The 21,527-nt window shown below is 29.7% G+C and overlaps 1 protein-coding gene and 1 long non-coding RNA gene across 3 annotated transcripts in view; one reads left to right on the plus strand and one right to left on the minus strand.

Annotated features, from left to right (window-relative positions):
* Positions 1–21,527, plus strand: part of LOC122534153 (putative phosphatidate phosphatase) — a 70,312-nt gene that overhangs the window by 11,206 nt on the left and 37,579 nt on the right. For both annotated transcript variants that reach the window (XM_043664524.1, XM_043664523.1), the window contains exon 2: positions 7,021–7,172. In XM_043664524.1, the coding sequence (XP_043520459.1) occupies positions 7,021–7,172 (152 nt within the window). The remainder of the gene's footprint in view (positions 1–7,020; positions 7,173–21,527) is intronic.
* Positions 633–7,091, minus strand: LOC122534163. The gene is made up of 3 exons (XR_006307842.1): positions 7,006–7,091; positions 3,640–4,623; positions 633–1,158 (listed from the first exon to the last, which is right to left on the minus strand). It is a non-coding gene; the product is annotated as an uncharacterized LOC122534163 (long non-coding RNA).

Genomic DNA, 21,527 nt, shown 5'->3' on the forward strand with positions numbered 1-21,527 from the left:
TACTATATTTTTATAACTTATATACTTATAACTATACCACAATACTATATATATAATATATTTATTAATATTATATATACTATACTATAATACTAAATATAATGTACTATATTATATTTATATTAAAATGTATAATATAGTAATAAATATATAAATATAATATACTATATTCTTATAAGTTATATACTTATAATTATACTATTATATGCTATAATACTAATATATAACATAATATACTTATTACTATTATTTATACTATTTATATAATACTAAACAATATATTTATACTATAGTATATATTATATATAATACTAAATATAATATACTATATTCTATTATAGTATATATATTAGACTATAATAAATACACTATAATATATTAGACTATAATAAATACAATATACTATATTATACTATAATACTAAATACAATATACTATATTATACTATAATACTAAATACAATATACTATATTATACTATAATACTAAATACAGTATACTATATTCTTATAACTTATATACTTATAACTATAATATTATATACTACAATTTCTATATAATATAATATATTTGTTATATACTATACTATAATATTAAATATAATATACTATATTATACATTTTTTTACTATTTCGTTATGTGTGATAGGCAAGTCACACAAACATGTTTAAAATCGTATAGAGAATTCGTCATTAGTTCGATCGTTGAAAAATCGCGCAGTTATTATGTTTATTGTTATTTTCGAATTGCGCGACGATGCTTGGGGCGTTGTCTCTGAACGCATATACTTCATTTGCGAAATTTTTTTTTCTACTTGAATCACGTAACAAGTATAATATCTGTGGACAAAGTTCATACAAATGTTGATGTGCACAATCGCCACTCTCTTCTGTCCTCTTTATTTTCCTCGATTCGATTTAATACGATCGTGCGAGTTCGACGATTGGATAATCTCGTGTCGATATGATAGTTGACAATCATTTTTTCTTAATCTCATGCATATGTATGTTGTTACTTAACTTACATACTTGACGTTACGTAAAATTCACGGAACGTAGATACGCTTAGGACATAATAATAATGTTACGACAGTCATTTTTTCTTCTTTGAGCCTCGTATGAAAAAAGCCCACTCGTGCCACACGTTACTTTTTTTTTCTCTGTAAAATAAATATATAATTCTCTGTAAAGACACATTGCGCGAAAGAATTTAAGTAACAATGCAAATGTAAATAATTTTTTTTAATAATATTAATTTAATTCTAATTATTAACTAATATTAATATTAGTATTATTAATTTTTTAATAATACTAATATTAATATATTTTTGATAATATGATAATACTAATATTAATATATTTTTGATAATATAATAATACCAACATTAATATATTTTTGATAATATTAAAAATGTTAATATTATTAATTAAAATTAATTATTAATTTTATTAATTAATATATTTTTGATAATTAATTTTATTAATTAACATATTTTTGGTAATATAATAATACTAACATTAATATATTTTCGATAATATTAAAAATATTAATATTATTAATTATTATTAATTATTAATTTTATTAATTTTATTAATTATTAATTTTTTAATAATACTAATATTAATATTTTTTTGATAATATGCTAATTGATCAGAAGAGAGGTAGGAGGAGAAGCATACGAAAATGAACGAAAAATGAAGGTAATTTGTGGCTCGGTTTAATTTCATTTGAAACACTCTCGATCTTTTACGTTTAGTTCAGATAATCGAACGGCAGTCGAAGCTCGTTATCCGCCTTCGAAGCGTTTCGTACTATCTACGCGTATCAATGATCGCGATTTTTCACGAACAGAGTAGGGCGAACGAGTTACACGCGTAACGACGAATTAATGGGAACTGCTTATCCAGTTTTTGCTTGTTAGATTTACCACGAGGCGTTAATTAAAATTTTCGAATGGAGTGATTTTATCTGGAACGGATGTTACGACATCAGCTGCACGTATGTATATGTACGTGCATAGTTGGTGTAGAGATAAACATGCAACCCAATTAAGCGATTGACAAGAAAACGGGCGATAATATTCGCCAATTATAGTTAACGCCTGTCGCGTCTCGTTCGATGTTCGACTTAATTTCGACGCCTCTTTCATGACCAGCTTCCTTCAATTTACGATTTTAAAACAGCGACACAGGCGTGATAAGATGTTAAGAATACCTAATGTATGTAATACTTGATATATTATGTATACTATAATAATACCTAACTTACCTAATACCTAATATATTATATATAATATATATCCTTAATATATAATATAGGTATGCAATATATATATTAGGTATTAGGTACATTGGGTATTATTATAATATACAGAATATTGGGTAGTAGATACATTAAGTATTATTATAATATACTTAATATATTTGGTGTTAGGCACATTAGGTATTAATATAATATACAGAATATATTAGATATTAGGTATATTAGGCATTATTATAATATATATAATATATTAGGTAAATTAGGTACATTAGGTATTATTATAATATATATGATATATACATAATATATTAGGTATTAGGTACATCAGATATTATTATAATATACGTAATATATTTGGTAGTAGGTACATTATAATATATAATATACATAATGTATACCTAATATATTAGGTATTAGGTACATTAGATATTATTATAATATACATAATATATTTGGTATTAGGTACATTAGGTATTATAATAATATATATAATATATTAGGTATCAGGTAATATATATAATATATATAATAATATAATAAATTAGGCATGGATATATATTACATACCTGTATTATATATTAAGAATATATGGAAAATACCTATATATTATGTTAGACCAAAAATCACTATCTACTGAAAAAACAGCACAAATTTGCAAACATTTTGACGGTTCAACGTTTGAAAGAAATAATTTTTAAAACGAAATAATGAAAAAATCATGTCCGAACATCAATTTAATTTGAAATTAACAAAATTAACAAAATTAGTTTCTTCTTATATTTTGATGTCGATTAGGTAAAGATAGACTGGAAGGAATTGTTAGCCACTACTCTGTGCGTCCCAGTTTAATAGTTCTACATTCAGTTCCAATTCACCTTGAATTTTACATTTAGTTTCCTTCTACATCTACAGCTCTAGTCTACAGTTTATAGTCAACGGATCTACTGTACATTTAATTTCTGACAGTATCGTCTGATGATTCTGTCCATAACGAAGGAACATAAATGAAAAGTTTGTCAAACTGTGTTGCAACTTTGAATTTCGATTCAGAGCTGAAATTTTCACGCTGGAAGAATTTTATTCCTTATTTTTCGTTCATTTTTTATTTGCGCAATAAAACTTCATTTTTGCGCGAACTTGTATAATTGAAATTTATACATGTACATCATCCTACTTCAAAAAAAGTAAAATTCATTTTAAATTCTCTCCGTATAATCTACATTCTTTGATCTGCTTACTCCAGAAAGAAAAGAGTAACATTCGTAGAATTAATTTTTTTAAAAAGTTCTCATTGTTAAATAAAAAGAAAAAAAAAAAGAAAAACAAACGAAAAGGGGAAAAGAACTTGGAAATTCCTCGGGGCACGCCAAAATCTCACCCGGTTGTCGGTTATATTCAACGGAGCGATAAAACCACGCGGTTTTCTCGGAACGGCAATTCGAACATCGTGCCAATAGCTCGAAAAACACACGGTATATCCCGCATATTTCTAAATAATACCAGCTGCCGCTGGCAATAAATTCGAGGCACGATTACCGGGGCGAATGATCGTGGAACTTCAACCAGTCCGTACTAAATGTATATGCAACCGCGATCAGCTCGGACGTATGCAGTTTGCTGCATAAATAATGACCACGTGCGATGTTTGCGAGAGTCGCTAGAGCTGCTTACTGCCCGCTGCCCACTGTATCGCCCCTTCCTCTCTGTTTTACTTTAAAAGCCAGCGTGACAATTATCTTAATAGCTGAGCTCGGTCGAGCGATTTCCAGGTAGTGGCGGAGGCGAGGCCTTCTCACGATTTTCATCGAGCAAACAGCGAAGGGTAACCGCGTCCAATAACGCTGTAATTTCACCTTTACTCGTGATTTTTCCGCCCACTTTTTCGACTTGGATGCGTTTGCCATCGCACAGTATACAGATACACAGTGGTGCCATCATAAGTGACCGCACTTTTTTTTACTCGTAAGCGTTCGTCGCTTATCTCCACCAAATTTTTGGAATTGAGACTGTCTCTCTTTCTTTTTTTCGACGTCAATTTGCAGAATAACACCACTTCCCACTTAAGCGTTCATTTTCGGTCCCGGCTGTACACTGTATAAATCTCCAAATGATGAAAACTCGTTGCTTGAATAAATGCGACATGCGACAGAGAACGACTGGCGTTCAATTTTCGAATTATCGCAGCCTCGGACTGGCTGTTAGGTAAAAAAAGAAGGAGGCAAACCGGTAGTCTCTCGCCGATATCTTGCCGATGTGCGACGCGATTTCATCGGTGACCAACGATTTGTGAAAATAAGCTTGTCGAGTTTACTGTCCCTCTGGTTTCCCCTGGTAATTCGAGTTGATAAAGTTGTACGTTCCACTGAAATAGGATGTGATGTACAATCATCAAACGTGTGGTTGTTTTTAAGTCGGGTGGATTAGGTTAGGTTTCAAGGTGGTGGCTTAGGTTAGGTTTTAAGATGGTGTAGGTTAGGTTTCAAGTTAGATTTCAAGATGGTTTAGGTTAGGTTTCAAGATGGTAGTTTAAGTTAGATTTCAAGATGCTTTAGGTTAGGTTTCAAGATGGTGGTTTAAGTTAGATTTCAAGATGGTTTAGGTTAGGTTTCAAGATGGTGGTTTAAGTTAGATTTCAAGATGGTTTAGGTTAGGTTTCAAGATGGTAGTTTAAGTTAGATTTCAAGATGGTTTAGATTAGGTTTCAAGATGGTGGTTTAAGTTAGATTTCAAGATGGTTTAGATTAGGTTTCAAGATGGTGGTTTAAGTTAGATTTCAAGATGCTTTAGGTTAGGTTTCAAGATGGTGGTTTAAGTTAGATTTCAAGATGGTTTAGGTGAGGTTTCAAGATGGTGGTTTAAGTAAGATTTCAAGATGGTTTTGGTTAGGTTTCAAGATGGTGGATCAGGTTAAGTTTAGGTTAGGTTTAAGTTGAGTTTCGGTTAGGTTAGATTTTGATTAACTGTTTTGTAGGAATTCTTTTATCGAGTCTTGTTCTCGACATTCTAGGAGAATCATTGGTGATTATAAAGAATATAAATTCTTACGAACGATCTAAAAAAAAAAAAAAAAAAACTAAATAGTACATGTCAGTCGAATTTCAAGCTATGGAAGATTAAATACATAAATAAACAGCACAATCTCATTGATTGGCAAATAATTCTGTAAAAAAGGGAAAGAAAATTTCCCCAAGTTTCGAAACTTTATATTTACTATTGAGTAAAATCGGTATTTCCTTGCAACATCTAACAAGACAAAACATCTTAATATTTAAACTTGCTATCGAGATACGAATATACATATATTTATATATAAGTATATACATATATTTATATATAAATACGATTTATATATAGATACGAATATACATATATTTATATATAATATACATATATATTTATATATAAGTATAAATCTTGTGACTATTTATATATAAGTATTTATATATAAGTATAAATTGTATGTGACTCAGCGTTCAGTCAACAGAATAACAAATCATTAACTAACAGTTTACCATTTCGTTATACATTTGTTCCTTGTTTAAAATGCAAATGAGATACATGATGTGTCATCAGCGTACGAGGGGAGGCGCGCATAGTTTGAATCAGACAGTATTCGAGCGCGCACGAGCGCTCGACAAATTTAGTTATCATTACACGGATTGTCATCCCGTAATACGATGATGTCTCGTTTATGCCAAGGACGATGTATCGCTATTCGCGACGAGCAACGGCCATAAATCTCCTTTCTATTTACGCGCGTGCGGTGACGCTTAAGTCAGCAACGTTCGTGTCCTTTTAATGAAATTATGCACGTAAGACCGAAAACGAGAACGAGAATTTAATGAAAGTTTAGAAACTCAGGGAAAATGTGATCCTTATTTTGTATGAAGAAGAGGATATTTTTGTGCGATGCAAATTACTTTTAATCATTCAACAACAACCTTCAGTCGTCATATTTAACGACTTTTTTGATCATTATTTAGATCATACTAATGATAAATACTAGATAAATTTTATATATATATATATATACATACATACATATACACTTGTCAATCTATTGGGAAAAAACATTTACTTTTTAAAATACAATTACTTTTTGGCCAATCCAGTAAATAAATTATGATAATTATAATGAAAATTATAACAATAATAAATAATAATAATAAAAATTAGAATTGTAATAATTATAATAAAAATTGTAATAACAGTAAATAATAATAATAAAAATTATAACAATAATAAATAATAATAAAAATTAGAATTGTAATAATTATAATAAAAATTGTAATAACAATAAATAATAATAAAAATTAGAATTATAATAATTATAATAAAAATTATAACAATAATAAATAATAATAAAAATTATAACAATAATAAATAATAATAATAAAAATTAGAATTGTAATAATTATAATAAAAATTAGAATTGTAATAATTATAATAAAAATTGTAATAGCGATAAATAATAATAATAAAAATTAGAATTATAATAATTATAATAAAAATTGTAATAACAATAAATAATAATAATAAAAATTAGAATTATAATAATTATAATAAAGATTGTAATAACAATAAATAATAATAACAAAAATTATAATTATAATAATTAATATAAAAATTATAATACCAATAAAAATTATAATTATAATAATTATAATAATAATTATAATAATAATAAAATAATAATAGAAATTATAATTACAACAATTATACTGAAAATTAATTAAAATCTCACCGTTTCTGTTTTCAGTGGGCGCCTCGGTGCTGTTGTTCTTCCTGTTCGGCAAACCATACGAACGGGGATTCTTTTGCAACGACGAGTCTTTGTATCATCCGTTTCACCCGTCGACAGTAACTAGCGCGATGCTCTACGTTATTGGTCTCTTGCTTCCTATATGCACGGTGAGTCACCTGTTCAAATGATCCTTGATTTTCTTCCGCTTCGAAACGAACAGTCAGACGATATAATATCTCGTTGACGCTATCTTTTTTTCTTTTTTTTTTTTTTTTACATTTTGCACGTTCTTTTTTTTTGTGCGAGGTGTTTCTTAGATACAGGGCGTCTCAGAAGTCATGATACAAATATTGAGTGAGGTGGCGAAATAATTGACGAGAGTCAAGAACGAGAGAACACTCGTGGCACTTAACAAGTTGATGGTGCACTAACAAGTCGTTTTTGTAGATCTCATTCACAAATTCGACACGATGTTAGAGTTTATTATTGAATTACAATTACTTATTATTATTAAATTACTTATTATTATTATTATTGAATTACTTAAATTATTAAATCACAATTGCTCGATTGGGCAATAATTTCGATAAGAGATTGAACATTTTATTCATAATTTCGAGGGCGCGAGATTTGTCTAACATTTTCCAGAAGCTTTTCATTCTAACGTCTCCTGTTCCGGTGGAACTTCAACGTTGCCACGTTAGTTTTAGAGTCCCTATCGTCACATTTTTGCAATCAATGAATCAATGAATCGAACTCTTATGAACGCTCGCCGCTAAATTCGACCTCAAGGTATCAAGACGTTCCAAAATCGTGTTCCGTGGCGCTGTTAATAGAGATGAACTTTTTCAATAACGTTCTTCAACTTTCTACAATTTTACTCCGTCACTTTGATGGTGGTCACGAGGTTTCTTGCGTCTGGTTCTGCATTTTTTTTTTTTTGGTCTTTACATGTGTCCGCGCACTTATTTGAAATACCATAAACGTCGCAGGATACCGTGCTCCATAAATACTACAGGAAGTTCCAAGTTTTTCGTCAAGTTTATGTCAGCTGACTTTGACGCTGTATTTAACGCGTCGATCCATTTTATAAATTTATTCCTCACGCCACGTTATTCCCTGGTTCCTTGAATTCGAACATCCGCGATCATTTGTTTATTTACGAGTGAAATTGGAATCGATACGTGATTATTTGGTCGATGAAATAACGATGATCTTTCCCCTTTCAAGGCCTCTTCGTAACATCCATTTATTAATTCATTTTCTCACCATTGTGTTTTTTATCTTATCGACGGTGCAAGAAGTCATTGTGAGAGGAATGTGATAGAGTGTACACAGTTATTTGAGTTAACAACGTGGCACAGCTGGAGGAAAGTATCTGGAGTTAATAAGGGGTGTATTCTAGCGTGAACTTTTGAAAAAAATCGACTTTTTTTTTTGTATGTCCTTAAAGGACATAGTTTCAAAAATAAATCCGTAACATTAACGAAGTTATGGTTGTTTGAAAGACGCTACGACCAGCGTCATTGCATCACGCAATACTAAACTTTAAACGCATTTTTCTGGAAACTATGGTTTTTCAGAACGTGGTGTCCATGATATCTTGAAATCTACTTGACCAATTGTCTAAAAATTTTAAGTGCGCATTTAGTACATGCGTGACTATAGTCTCTACCAGAATCAACCAAAGAATTTTATTTTTTATATTTTTTTTTAGGCTTCCGAAGTTTAACGAAAACATGCAAAAATCGACAATCGAACATCAAAGTATCGCCGCTTTTTCAATTGCCGACTTTTTTTCTATTGTTTCGGTACCCGCTATAGTCAAACTCATACTAATTAAGGAACTAATTCCACGTTTTTTTTTATTTCCGACAAGCAGAATCCGAAGGAGACGACCTTTTTTTAAAAGCGACTATGTCTGCGAGTATGCAGTGCCACTAATTTTATATTAATAAAGTATTATTATAAAAGTATTTTTATAATACTTACTTAAAGTGTTGTTATATAATTATAATAATAAAGTATTATTATAATACTTATTAAAGTATTGTTATAAAAGTATTTTTATAATACTTACTTATTTTTATAAAAGTATTTTTAATATTTTATATTAAAGTATTATTATAAAAGTATTTTTTATATTAGTATGACAGGATATTTAATCCTGGTCTAATATTTAATTTTCATATATTTTAATATATAAATTTATATTATATAAATAATTTAAATTTCGTCTATAATTATTAATTTTTATATAAAATTTTTTCATCTTATTATAAAGTTTTTATTAATTTGTTTTTTTATTAATTAATTAATTACTAACTTATATAATCTAAGTTTAACCGCTGTTGCTGGCACTTCAATTTATAATTATTAATTTTAATTCCCTCGTTTAATTTTCATTAATTCAATAATGAAGAATTTTTTTTATTAATTTTATTATGTTAATAAATTTAATATTTAACTTTAATAAATTATATACAAAGTATTAATGTAATTAATAATTCAACCATAATTATGTTAGCTATTCAACCATAATTATGTTTGTCCTAAAAAAAATTTTAAAACCTCGTTCAAATACGTGCAAATAAACCTTGTCAATTTGACAAAAGGTACAATAATTTCTTTGCAAAAAATTCCGTTACAAAGTTAAAAAAAACATGCACATCACACTAGAATACACCCTTCAGGATTAAAAGGATATTGTTGTGAATCCTCGCTTTTCGAAAGTATTTTTTACATTAGTATGATAGGGTATCTAATCCTGGTCTAATATTTAATTTTGCATATATTTTGATATATGAAATTTATATTATATAAATAATTTAAATTTCACCTATAATTATTAATTTTTATATAAAATTTTTTCATCTTAATAAAATTTTTATTAATTTATTTTTTATTAATTAATTAATTACTAACTTGCAATCTAAGTTTAAAAAACACTTTTTGATCCTCGAAGGCGCGGAAAAATGAAAACTGATGGCTAGAAAGCCACACCAGAGTATTTATTCGTTCTGTTTCTGCATCTTCGAAAGGCAGTTTCGAATTACACCTGCGTTTATAAAATTTTAAAAATCATCGAAACACACTAACTGTTAATTGTTTGTGCTCTTTCTTGGTCAATGTGCTCAATCTTTATCAATTGGATGGGCAGAAAGATTATTTGTAATGCCGTACTGTTAAAAAAGCATGTCTCGCTTTTTCTACACTTTGGTTTCTCAAAAATTACAATTTCAGTATTGCTATCTAAATGTGCCATCGTATATCTTGTGACGTGGATTTTCGACGTCGAGTGAATCATCGTCGAAGGTCAATATTTATCGTATCACTTAACATTATCTTTATAGTTCGCCAACAGGGCATGATTTGCAGTCAATTTTGAAACTAAAGTGCACTTTGAATTTCTCAGTGTTCAAAAGTGCACTTTAGTTTCTTCACAGTAATTTGAGATTACTGTTTGGAGTTGTATAAAAATTTCTTAAAAAAAAAAAGAAGGAAATAAGTAAAAGAATAATTCTACAGCATAAATGCATGTATGTATATATTTATTTCAGCCTCTTTGGCCTTGAAATTGATTTTGGTTTCTACGTTGCTTTCTCTTACAATTGCACATTTCACGTTGCGTTTATCCTGACTTTTGCATGCAATGTATTTGCATATCCTATTTTGCTTTATTCTATACGTATATTTATCTTAACTATGTGCAGCATAGATCGTTTCTATTTTGACAAAGAGAAACGTAATTAAAGATCGTCAAAGAGGAAGAGAAATGTTCGACAATAAAATATTGAGATGATAAGATATAGAGTTATACGTGTATAAGCGTCATCAAATTTACTATCGGCAGCTTTATGAAAACATTTCATCATTGTCTCCTTTTCCTTTTCTAATATATTAATATTTTATTTACCGGTATTATACCGAAATACATCTACCTAACATCGTTTTGATAGCATCATACCGATATTCGCACCATTTCGGTTTCATCAAATATAATCGTATAGTAACCTAAAAATATCGATATTTTACCGTAATACCGATTCGGTCTCTGGTTTTAGGTATAATCCAGGAGAGACAAATGATAAATTTATCACTGTGGAGATATGATACAAATAATGTTTACTTGAAAATCACGAACAATTAAACAAGACAAATTACTTTAAAGCAACACGAATTAACAACTCAAATAAATTCTTTCGACAATGCAGTTGACACTTTTCAACAGGTCTCTTTCAACGCACTGTCACGACTCTGGCCTTTTTTAAAAAAAAAAAAAAAAAGAAACGCGTGTCTATGCCTGTGTTGGACTTGTCGCATCACATTCATATTCCTATGATCAACAAAACAGACCATCTGTATTATCTGTATCATCTTATATTTAAGATCAGTCAGATTAATTATAATACTACGTTACTTCTCCGTAATTTCTATCGAGTGATAGTATCACCGTCGAAAAGAAAGCGACGAATTATTTGCAGTATATACGGTTTGGTCACTCGTTATGGTCCGCGGACCAGCTGCCAGCGCCAAGGGATTCGCTACTTTCGTTCGTTCGCGTTCTTTTTTTCATCCGCTGCCATTCTATGGCGAAGCAAGGGCACTACTGAATCGATAACGATGAAAAATTCTCGACGTTTGTGGAAAAAAAAAGAATTGCACGCTTGGTATCGTTCCAATTCTTCGTTAATGCTCGTGAAAGTCGTACCAAGAGTTTAATATCGAACGAAGAGCGTAGAATTTATATTAAGCATGGATTTTCTATGATGTTCGCGGTCTAGCGTTCATTTAATATATTGTAACATGAATCTCGAATCTCTGGAAAGTGAGCTGATAATTTTTAAGCGTTGTTTTTATATTTTCCAGAGCTTATACTCTTGGAAACTGTCGAGATTCAAACGGCTCTAGAAATATTGAGAAATTTTTTTTCACTAAAGACGAAATGCACTTGTGACCCAACTATGAAACGTTCGTATTGTACAATTTCATGAGTCCTAATATTCAAAAAGAAAAAAGAAAAGTCGTTTCAAAGGAAGAGATTTTCAATCTTCAAGATCACACGGATGATACACACAGTTACGAAAATTGTTCAATATTGTTTGTGAATAAAATTAAAATTAGGTAGATGCGCGACGTATAACAAAAATTTTATCCCATTCGATTACATAATAATAATAATAATTAAAACTCTTTTGAGGATCTCTCCCTTTCGTTATCATTCAATAGTCCGCGCATGATAAGATTGACGGTCATAAGTCCAGGTAACGATTAACGGTTACTATTCGATTACAGTTTTATCAAACGTAATCGAATAGTAACCTAAAAATACCGGTAAATTTCGATTCGGTCTCTGTGAGTGTATGTAAAATGGCGAGGATTACCTCTGTGCCTACGAAGGAGATTCTGTAATCTTGCAGACGTTGCCACAGATTTTCTGGCGATTCTTGAACTCTAGCCGAGTGGTTGGCAAGCGAGGGAAATAAAACTGCCGCGGGAGAACGAAAGGAAAAAAAAAATGAAAAGAGCTTCCTATCTTTTTATCTAATTTCCTGACGACACTGCCGCCGCCACAGCTGTTCTTTATCTGCTTCTTGCCACCGTCTCTCGCCCAGATACGATCCTCCGCGTCGATCTAACACGTATGATACATATATCGCTGCATATATTCTCGAGATGCTTTTCATGCTTCTGTCGACGAGCCGTCAGTAGACGAAAGTGAAGGAGAGTTACAAGAAAAAAGAAAAAAAAAAAAAAAAAAAAAAAAGGAAACGTAGAAAGATCCAAACGAAGACACAGAAAAAGTGTCTTACACTTTTCTTTTTCGTTCGAACTCTGCCAGTGTGGTGTTTTACGAGTGAAAGTATGACTGAAACGTTATAGTTCTTCGAGTGCTCACTGAGAATAAATGTCGAATGAGAAGCTTAATCTAACGAATTAAGAATATATTTATTCAATGTACAGGCTGATCCAATACACAAGAACATACACAGCTGAGGTAACTTTTAAATTACGCTGTTAATGAAAAATTGTTGGACGCAAAAGTTGATGCGAGAAAGTTTGATACGTCAAAATTGACGCGCGATATTTTGCTTTCTCTTGAAAACCATGCAACGTTTGCGACATTTTGCAAACAATTTTTCAGATAATTACTATTGGCACTAATTTACTATATTATTGGTAACGTATAATTTGGATATATAATAGTATAGTAAATTATGGACGCATAAGTCTTGGTACTGTAATTTAGTATACCAAAGTACTATCATTCAAAGGATCATTGACATGACACGAAGCTATTTTACAATTACACTTGAATACAGAATAAAAACAAATTTAGATACATAATACTTATGTCAGTTTTTCCCAAGTCATTCTCAGAGGGCTGGAAGCAAAGATTCCTAATAATAATAGAAATAATCGTGTGTGAAGAAATTGGAACAAATCTAAAAGGAAATATAATTTACGTTCGATGGACGAAGCTTTTTTTAGATCACTTTATCATCATTGTCAGCCTCATTTTCACTTGTAAAATGCACCGACGAAATTTTGCCAGGAAGAAACCTAATTAAACCTCTTAAAAAAATAGCTTCAGTTTTCCTAAAACTATAAAGAATCAGATAGTCAAGTTTATTCTCATATTTTCATTCTTTATTTAAGAATAAAGAATATTTTTCTTAAAACTTTTTATTACCGACTCAATTTTGCACCTCACTGTATATATACATATTTTTGATACACTTTGAAATATGTGTTCAGACCACGTACGTTGAATATCAGTTTTGCTTTCAAGTATTATTATAAAATAGAGTAAACAGAGTACATGTAACAAGACTGTGTAATAAAATTAAAGAAATGTATGTTCTAGTAACTGTTTAGATCAAAATAAGCAAGTGATTTATAGGACGGGTGTGTATATCGAAGATTGTACTTTCTACACCTCACTTTACAGTTTTGTTAAAGTGTCAAACTTGCATAGAATACACACATTTTATACGATATTTCTATGTATAACATTCATACTTATATTATGCATAAACTTCTGCGTAATATTCAGATATTCTTCTAATAAACAAACTATGAGCATTCGTAGAAATTCGTGTCCTGTGGAACGCAAAGGCGAAAAGATCGAAACGAAAAGTACGCACGTACAAGGTACGAGCGCATGAGGATGTGCGTCGGCACATGTGGGACGCAATGACGAAAGAAGAGCATTCGTTAAGTTTCGGTGGTCGTGGGAATCGATTTACGGTATATCTGGACGTGTGTGCACGTGCACGCTGATGATGTATTTTTGCCGAGCGAGGGCAGAAGAGATCTGCATCCTCTATTTGCATCCTTGGAAACTGCACTCGGGTCCAAGGGGTCGTTACCCACTAAAGGAAACTGAACAGATGCGTGTGCGGTCCCCAGGGGCCCTCTCTTCGTTGCCTCGTCGAATATTTTCACATTTCATCCGCGCCTCCTCCTCCTGCACGTAGGATGATCACCTCGTGGAAAATCGTTCGAATTCCGTAGATCGCTCCATGGTATTTATAGATCTTGCGCTGTATGCCTTATGCGATATTGGTCTACCTTCGAAAGTATCGAAACACCCGCTGCTCGGTGTAAAGAACCATCTTCGAGGAAAAACGAACTTGGTAACTAAGCGGTCAAATGTAGAAGCTTCACGGTTTTTAACCTCTTGCGCTGGAACGACGCATTCGCCACGTCACGAGAACTTTTTGAACCGAAATTGTAAGATTTTCTCAGTTTTATGTACATATATTTAAATGCGAGCCGGGCGAAACGAATGACAAGTTTGTTACTTCTTTAATAATTCCTGTCCGGTGATGTCATCGCCGACGAGTTCGAAAGGAAAAGAAAGCGACGAGTTATTGTGTACGGTCCCGGGTCACTCGTTAAGGTCCGCGAACCAGTTGCTGCCAGCGCAAGGGGTTAAAAACGTGACCAAGTAGATAAATTCTTTCACCATTTTCTTTTACAACGTTTAAAGCGTTCAATGTTTCATTATACTTTAATTTTCAATTTGTTGCAAATAGTATATTAATAACGTTAAATAATAGTAAATACTGTTATATTATAATATAATAATATATACTATTATATTACAATGTAATAATATTAAATAATAATAAATACTATTATATATACTAATATAATGTTATATTATACTTAATATATTATATTATATTAATATAATAATAATTATATTATTGTATAATATTATATTATTATATAATAATATTAAATAATAATGAATACTGTTGTATTACAATAATATAATAATAAATACTATTATATATACTTATATTATATTATATTATAATATAATAATAATTATATTATTATTAACATATAATAATATTATATTATTATGTCATTATATAATAATATTAAATAATAATGAATACTGTTTTATTATAATATTGTAGTAATAAATACTATTATATATACTTATACTAATATAATAATATTATTATTATATAATAATATTATATTATTATATTATTATAACTATTATATTATTATATAATAATATTAAATGATAATGAATACTGTTGTATTATAATAATATAATAATAAATACTATTATATATACTAATATATTATATTATACTAATATAATAATAAATACTATTTATATATAACTTTTTATTATCATGTGTCCAATTTACACTCTTCATTTCGAAATTTTATCAACATTACTATATTGATAAAATTGGAAGAAGGATGTCTTTCATAGAACGTTGTCCTGAATGAAGTGTGCGAGCAAATTTCGAAATGTTTTTTATGTTACGTGCACATCGCAGAGAGCATCACTTAGATCGAGAATCCCTTACTTACCGAACCTCTCTAGATATCTCTCCTCGATCTTATTCACCGCTCGCGAACCTCCCTTCTGTCGATATCTCGATAGCAACTTACGACATCCTCCACTCTCTTGTTATTCACGTTCCTATGGAACCTCGAACGTATTCTCGAGCCGAAAGGACCAAGGCGAGCGAAGGATATCGCGATCGTCGTTCACGATATCGTTGTTACGGATGCATGCATCCATTTCTGTGTGCGCGTGTGTGTGCTTGCAAATTTCCAGAGGCCGCAGATACCAGATACCAGATAGTAGCCTGCGTTTGAAACGTGTCAGGGCCTATTTTGCTTGGGTTTCTGGTGGCCCGTGGCACGCACGATGTTCGAATTAACGCTGTCACCGCGAGCTACACGCTCTTTCCTCCCTTCCTCCTCCTTGGCGCTCCTCTTCATTTCACATCACTTTGGCCTCGCTTTGGCGAACACTCGGGTGGAACACGAGTGCGCCAGAGGACGCTCGGTGATTCTTGAAACTGCGTGGCAAGCATCCCCCTCTCTCCCTCGTCTTCGTCTTCGTCTTCGTCTTCGTCCTTTTTCAGGTTGTGCCTCGCTGTTCTAATGGGCTGACATTTTAGCAAATCAAACTGGCTCAACTGAACCTCAAGCTGAACGTCCGGACCTCAAGTATCTCTGAAGCGTTCTCCAAGCGTTCTTCGAGCATTCTCCGCGTTCCTGCAGAGGTGCATCCTTCGTTAACTATTTTTTTAATAAATCTAATATTATATTATATTGCATGTTATAATATTATATTGTATAAATCTAATATTATATTACATTATACTATTTATGAGTAAATCTAAAGAATCTCTATGCGTTCTCCAAGCGTCCTCAAACTATTCTTTGGTTCCGGTTTTTCCATCGAGTGCCTTTTTTGCAGAGGCGTATCCTTCATTAACTATTTTTGATAAATTTTATAAAATATTTAATTATTTAAAATGTTATATTATAATAATATTATAATATATAATACAATATAATATAATATAATATATTATATTATAATAATTAATATAATATATTATATATTTAATATTTATTAAAATTATTTAATAAACATTAATATTAATAAAAAATATTAGATATTAAAAATTATTTAATAAATATTAATATTGATAAAAAATATTAAATATTAAAAATTATTTAATAAATATTATTAAAATTAATATTAATAATATTAATATTAATAAAGATATTAAATGTTAAAAATTATTTAATAAATATTAATATTAATAAAAAATATTAAATATTAAAAATTATTTAATAAATATTATTAAAATTAATACTAATAATGTTAATATTAATTAAAAATATTAAATATTAAAAATTACTTAATAAATATTAATATTAATAAAAGACATTATTTGATAAATAAGAAACTACAATAGTTCGCCGCTGCGTTAGACTCGTTTTTTTTTAAATAAACTCTCGCCCCTCCAATTTTATTATTGTCCGGAGGTAGTATTACGATTGATCGTGATATGAATCGCGATCTATCGCTGGAATGCGCCGTTGCAAGAACGCAACTCGATGGAAAACCAGAATCAAGAGAATGCTCGAAGGACGCTTGAAGAACGGCTGGGAGATTCTCGAAGCCGCGCGTTGAGACGTCTCTCCTCTTTCGTTCCTCTTCGCTCCTCTTTGGTGATTCTTGAAACCGTGTGGCATGCGTCGAGTCCCCGTGGCCGACTGCTAGTCAACCTTTCCCGATGGTGATCACGCCACAAAGGGATTCCGTAATAACGTAATGGGAAAGAGTAAAGGTTGTCGTGTCTCTTAGCCTTCTCGCGCGCGATGCTCCCACGTGATACGGTGATAGGTGATTCCCCCGAGACTGACAGGGAAAAAACAAGTAGGACGACTCGTAATGGAAGGATGCACGATCTGGCTAGATCGTATTTTTGGATATCTGCAGCTTCTTGCGATATTTTCGGCGGTAAGTGTAAACTCGATGGCAATTGGGTTTCACGTGGTATACTGTTCTGAGTTCGATTAAAGAGATCATTTGCATGATCTGTCCTATCAGTTGAATTGGGGTTAGGAAGGAATTGTGAATCTGAAACTGATGTATGCGTGAAAGAAATAGGTTATCATATTTTATTTGTTATGTTACATGGAAATATTATCATATTATGTTATTATATTAAATTTATTACATTATATGGAAATATTGTCATATTATAATTATTATATTTTATGGAAATATCATATTATGTTATTATATTAAATTTATTACATTATATGGAAATATTGTCATATTATAATTATTATATTTTATGGAAATATTATCATATTATATTTATTATATTTTATGGAAATATTATCATATTATATTTATTATATTATATGGAAATATTATCATATTATATTATTATATTATATTTATTACATTATATGGAAATATTATCATATTATATTATTATATTATATTTATTACATTATATGGAAATATTATCATATTATATTTATTACGTTATATATAGAAATATTATCATATTATATTTATTATATTATATGAAAATATTAACACATTAATTATTATTATATTATATTTATTATATTATGTGGAAATATCATATTATATTATTATATTATATTTATTACATTATATGGAAATATTATCTTAATATATTTATTATATTATGTGAAAATATTATCATATTATATTTATTACATTATATAGAAATATTATCTTTATTATATTATATATTAATATTATATTTATTATATTATCTGGCAGTATTATCATATATTATTATTATATTATATTTATTACATTATATGAAAATATTATCATATTATATTATTATATTGAATTTATTATATTATGTGGAAATATTATCATATTATTATATTATATGAAAATATTATCATATTATATTTATTATATTACATATAACAAAGGTACAAACACATCTGTGATGAACCAAGTTCACTCACGCGAGGTGTCATTGCCAGGTTTGCAAATACCCAGTCAGAACCGTTCTAATGTCTTAAACAAATTAACCATGCTGATAATAAAAAGAGCACCGTTACCCAAAGATTATATCAGGAAACTTTAATGTGTTAATAATGTCATGCACCTGAATTCTTAGCTCGCTAGCTGCTGCTTCTTTTCTCTCTCTCTCTTTCTCTCTCTGTGTGATAAGGCGAACTCAGTTAATCTCTTAGTGTTGGTAATTTTTCATCGGTCGAAAGCCGATCGTAGATAAGCTGAAAGAAATATATCTCAATGAGCGACAGGTTATGAGTAAATATTGATTAATGACGAAGGTCCCGATGTTTTCTGATTACGAAACCTGCAGACGCGCAGGATGTATAATACATACATTATATCGATTGACTCTGATTATCTTAATCGTATCTGTCGTTTGAGATACGAGCACGAGAAAAAAAGGAAATGTTATTGAGCACTTGTTAAAGTTGTTTGATATCTAAGTCGCGCTAATGACAGTCCTTTTCTTTTTTTCAAAGATTGCCAGATTATTTTCGTTTCTTTGTTTCCTCAAGTAGCGTGTACAATCTCTTTTTATCTCCAAGAAGTCAAGGTTTTTATCTCTGAAAAGCAAAGGTAAAAGTGAACGGAGGATCTTCAGGGATTTCAGAGAGGCTTCCATTTCTTTAAAATGTACTATAGTCTGCTACTTTATCTCTGGATAAAAGTGGATACTGCATTTTTTTTTGTTTTTTTGAGATTTTGAGAGTGACTTCTATTGTCGTAGAATTCTCTATAAAATGTACACACTTTCTCTTTATTATTGGATAAAAGGTTTTCTAAATTTCTCTCTAAGTGTGGTTTATCGCAAAAGTAATGTAATTTTATTTAAAAAAAAATTACATTATATTATTAAATTATTAAATTATATCATTACATTATTAAATTATAAAATTATATTATTATATTATTAAATTATTAAATTATATCATTACATTATTAAATTATAAAATTATATTATTATATTATTATATTATTAAATTATTAAATTATATCATTATATTATTAAATTATAAAATTATATCATTATATTATTAAATTATAAAATTATATCATTATATTATGTAATTTCGTTTTTTAAAAAAAGAAATTATTTATAACATAATTTATTATATAATTTTTTTACCAGCTATAAACGATATAATAAATTATATCTATAATATACTAATTATATTAATATATGTATATTATGTACTAAATATTACAATATTGTTATATTAATATATGTATATTATGTACTAAATATTACAATATTGTTATATTAATATATGTATATTATGTACTAAATATTACAATATTGTTATATTAATATATGTATATTATGTACTAAATATTACAATATTGTTATATTAATATATGTATATTATGTACTAAATATTACAATATTGTTATATTAATATATGTATATTATGTACTAAATATTACAATATTGTTATATTAATATATGTATATTATATATATAATATACAATATTGTATATTATATATATAATAAATATTGCAATATGTATATTACACATATAATATAATTACAATATTATAATATAATTTATTATATCGTCTATAGCTGGTAAAAAAGAAACAAATACATTTAGATGTGTAAAGTAAAACTGGAGTTACCGTCACAGGCTACTATATTTCTTTTCAATCGTTCGTCTGATTCGACACTTGCAAATAGAATTTCCAAACGTTCACGCATTCGCCAGGGAAATCTAGTAACAACGTTAACGAGCGTAGGTTTGCAAACGTTTCGATTGCAAAGTCGAAATTTAAGAACCAAAAAAACAAAAAAAAAAAAGAAAAAGAGAAAGAAGAAAAGAAAAAAGGAATCGTCAGACGTCGCTTAATGCAACTTTAACTTTGAGTTTCGCGGGGAATTGAATTAATGACTCGCGATGTCCCCAGGGTTAACGAGCCTCTTGGCTCTCGTATTTTTAAGCGTTTCACTTTCTCCTGTCACCGTTTGATTGATATCCGCCGGGTATTCTAACAGACGAGAAATCACGCTTGAGGGAAATCGAGCGGACCGAAGGAAATTGATCGACTCTGTGGGTGATTATGTATTCGTTCGACAACAGACGTGGCGAATGAAGCGTTGCCGATTGTACAGAGCGGTTAATGAATATTAGGGCAAGCCATCGTGCGTCGCTCGTCAATAAATTGCAGTTTTCTAGGATTTCAATTAGGGAAGCGCGTTCCTGTGGACGCGAGGGCACACGAATTGCATTGTTGCGTGTTAATCGAAACAGTTAAGGTCCGCGACTTAATTGAGACTTTTATTGAGAGTTCTCGTCTACGATGTTCCTCAGAATAATATTATTTCTCTTTCGCTTCTAGTTTAAATTTTCTTCTCGCTTCTACTTCGTGTTTCTGTCTCCTCTTTTTGCAAATACTCTGCATTTTTAACCTCGTGCGCTGGAATGACGCACGTCGAGAATTTTCTGTTCCCAAATTGCAACATTTTCTCAACGTTTAAGTATAAAAGTCTTATATTACATTTAATTTCCAATTAAAAAATTTATCTGATTATAGTATATATGATATTAATTTATTTATTACTTATTATACTTATTGTAATAATTTCAATTATTATCTTTAATTAAAATAAATTTTTATCAATGATAAAAAAAAATTAATTTAGAAAAAGAACATTACATTTG

Source organism: Frieseomelitta varia, unplaced genomic scaffold (assembly GCF_011392965.1).
Source record: "Frieseomelitta varia isolate USP_RPSP 00005682 unplaced genomic scaffold, Fvar_1.2 scaffold_577, whole genome shotgun sequence".
NCBI lineage: Eukaryota > Metazoa > Arthropoda > Insecta > Hymenoptera > Apidae > Frieseomelitta > Frieseomelitta varia.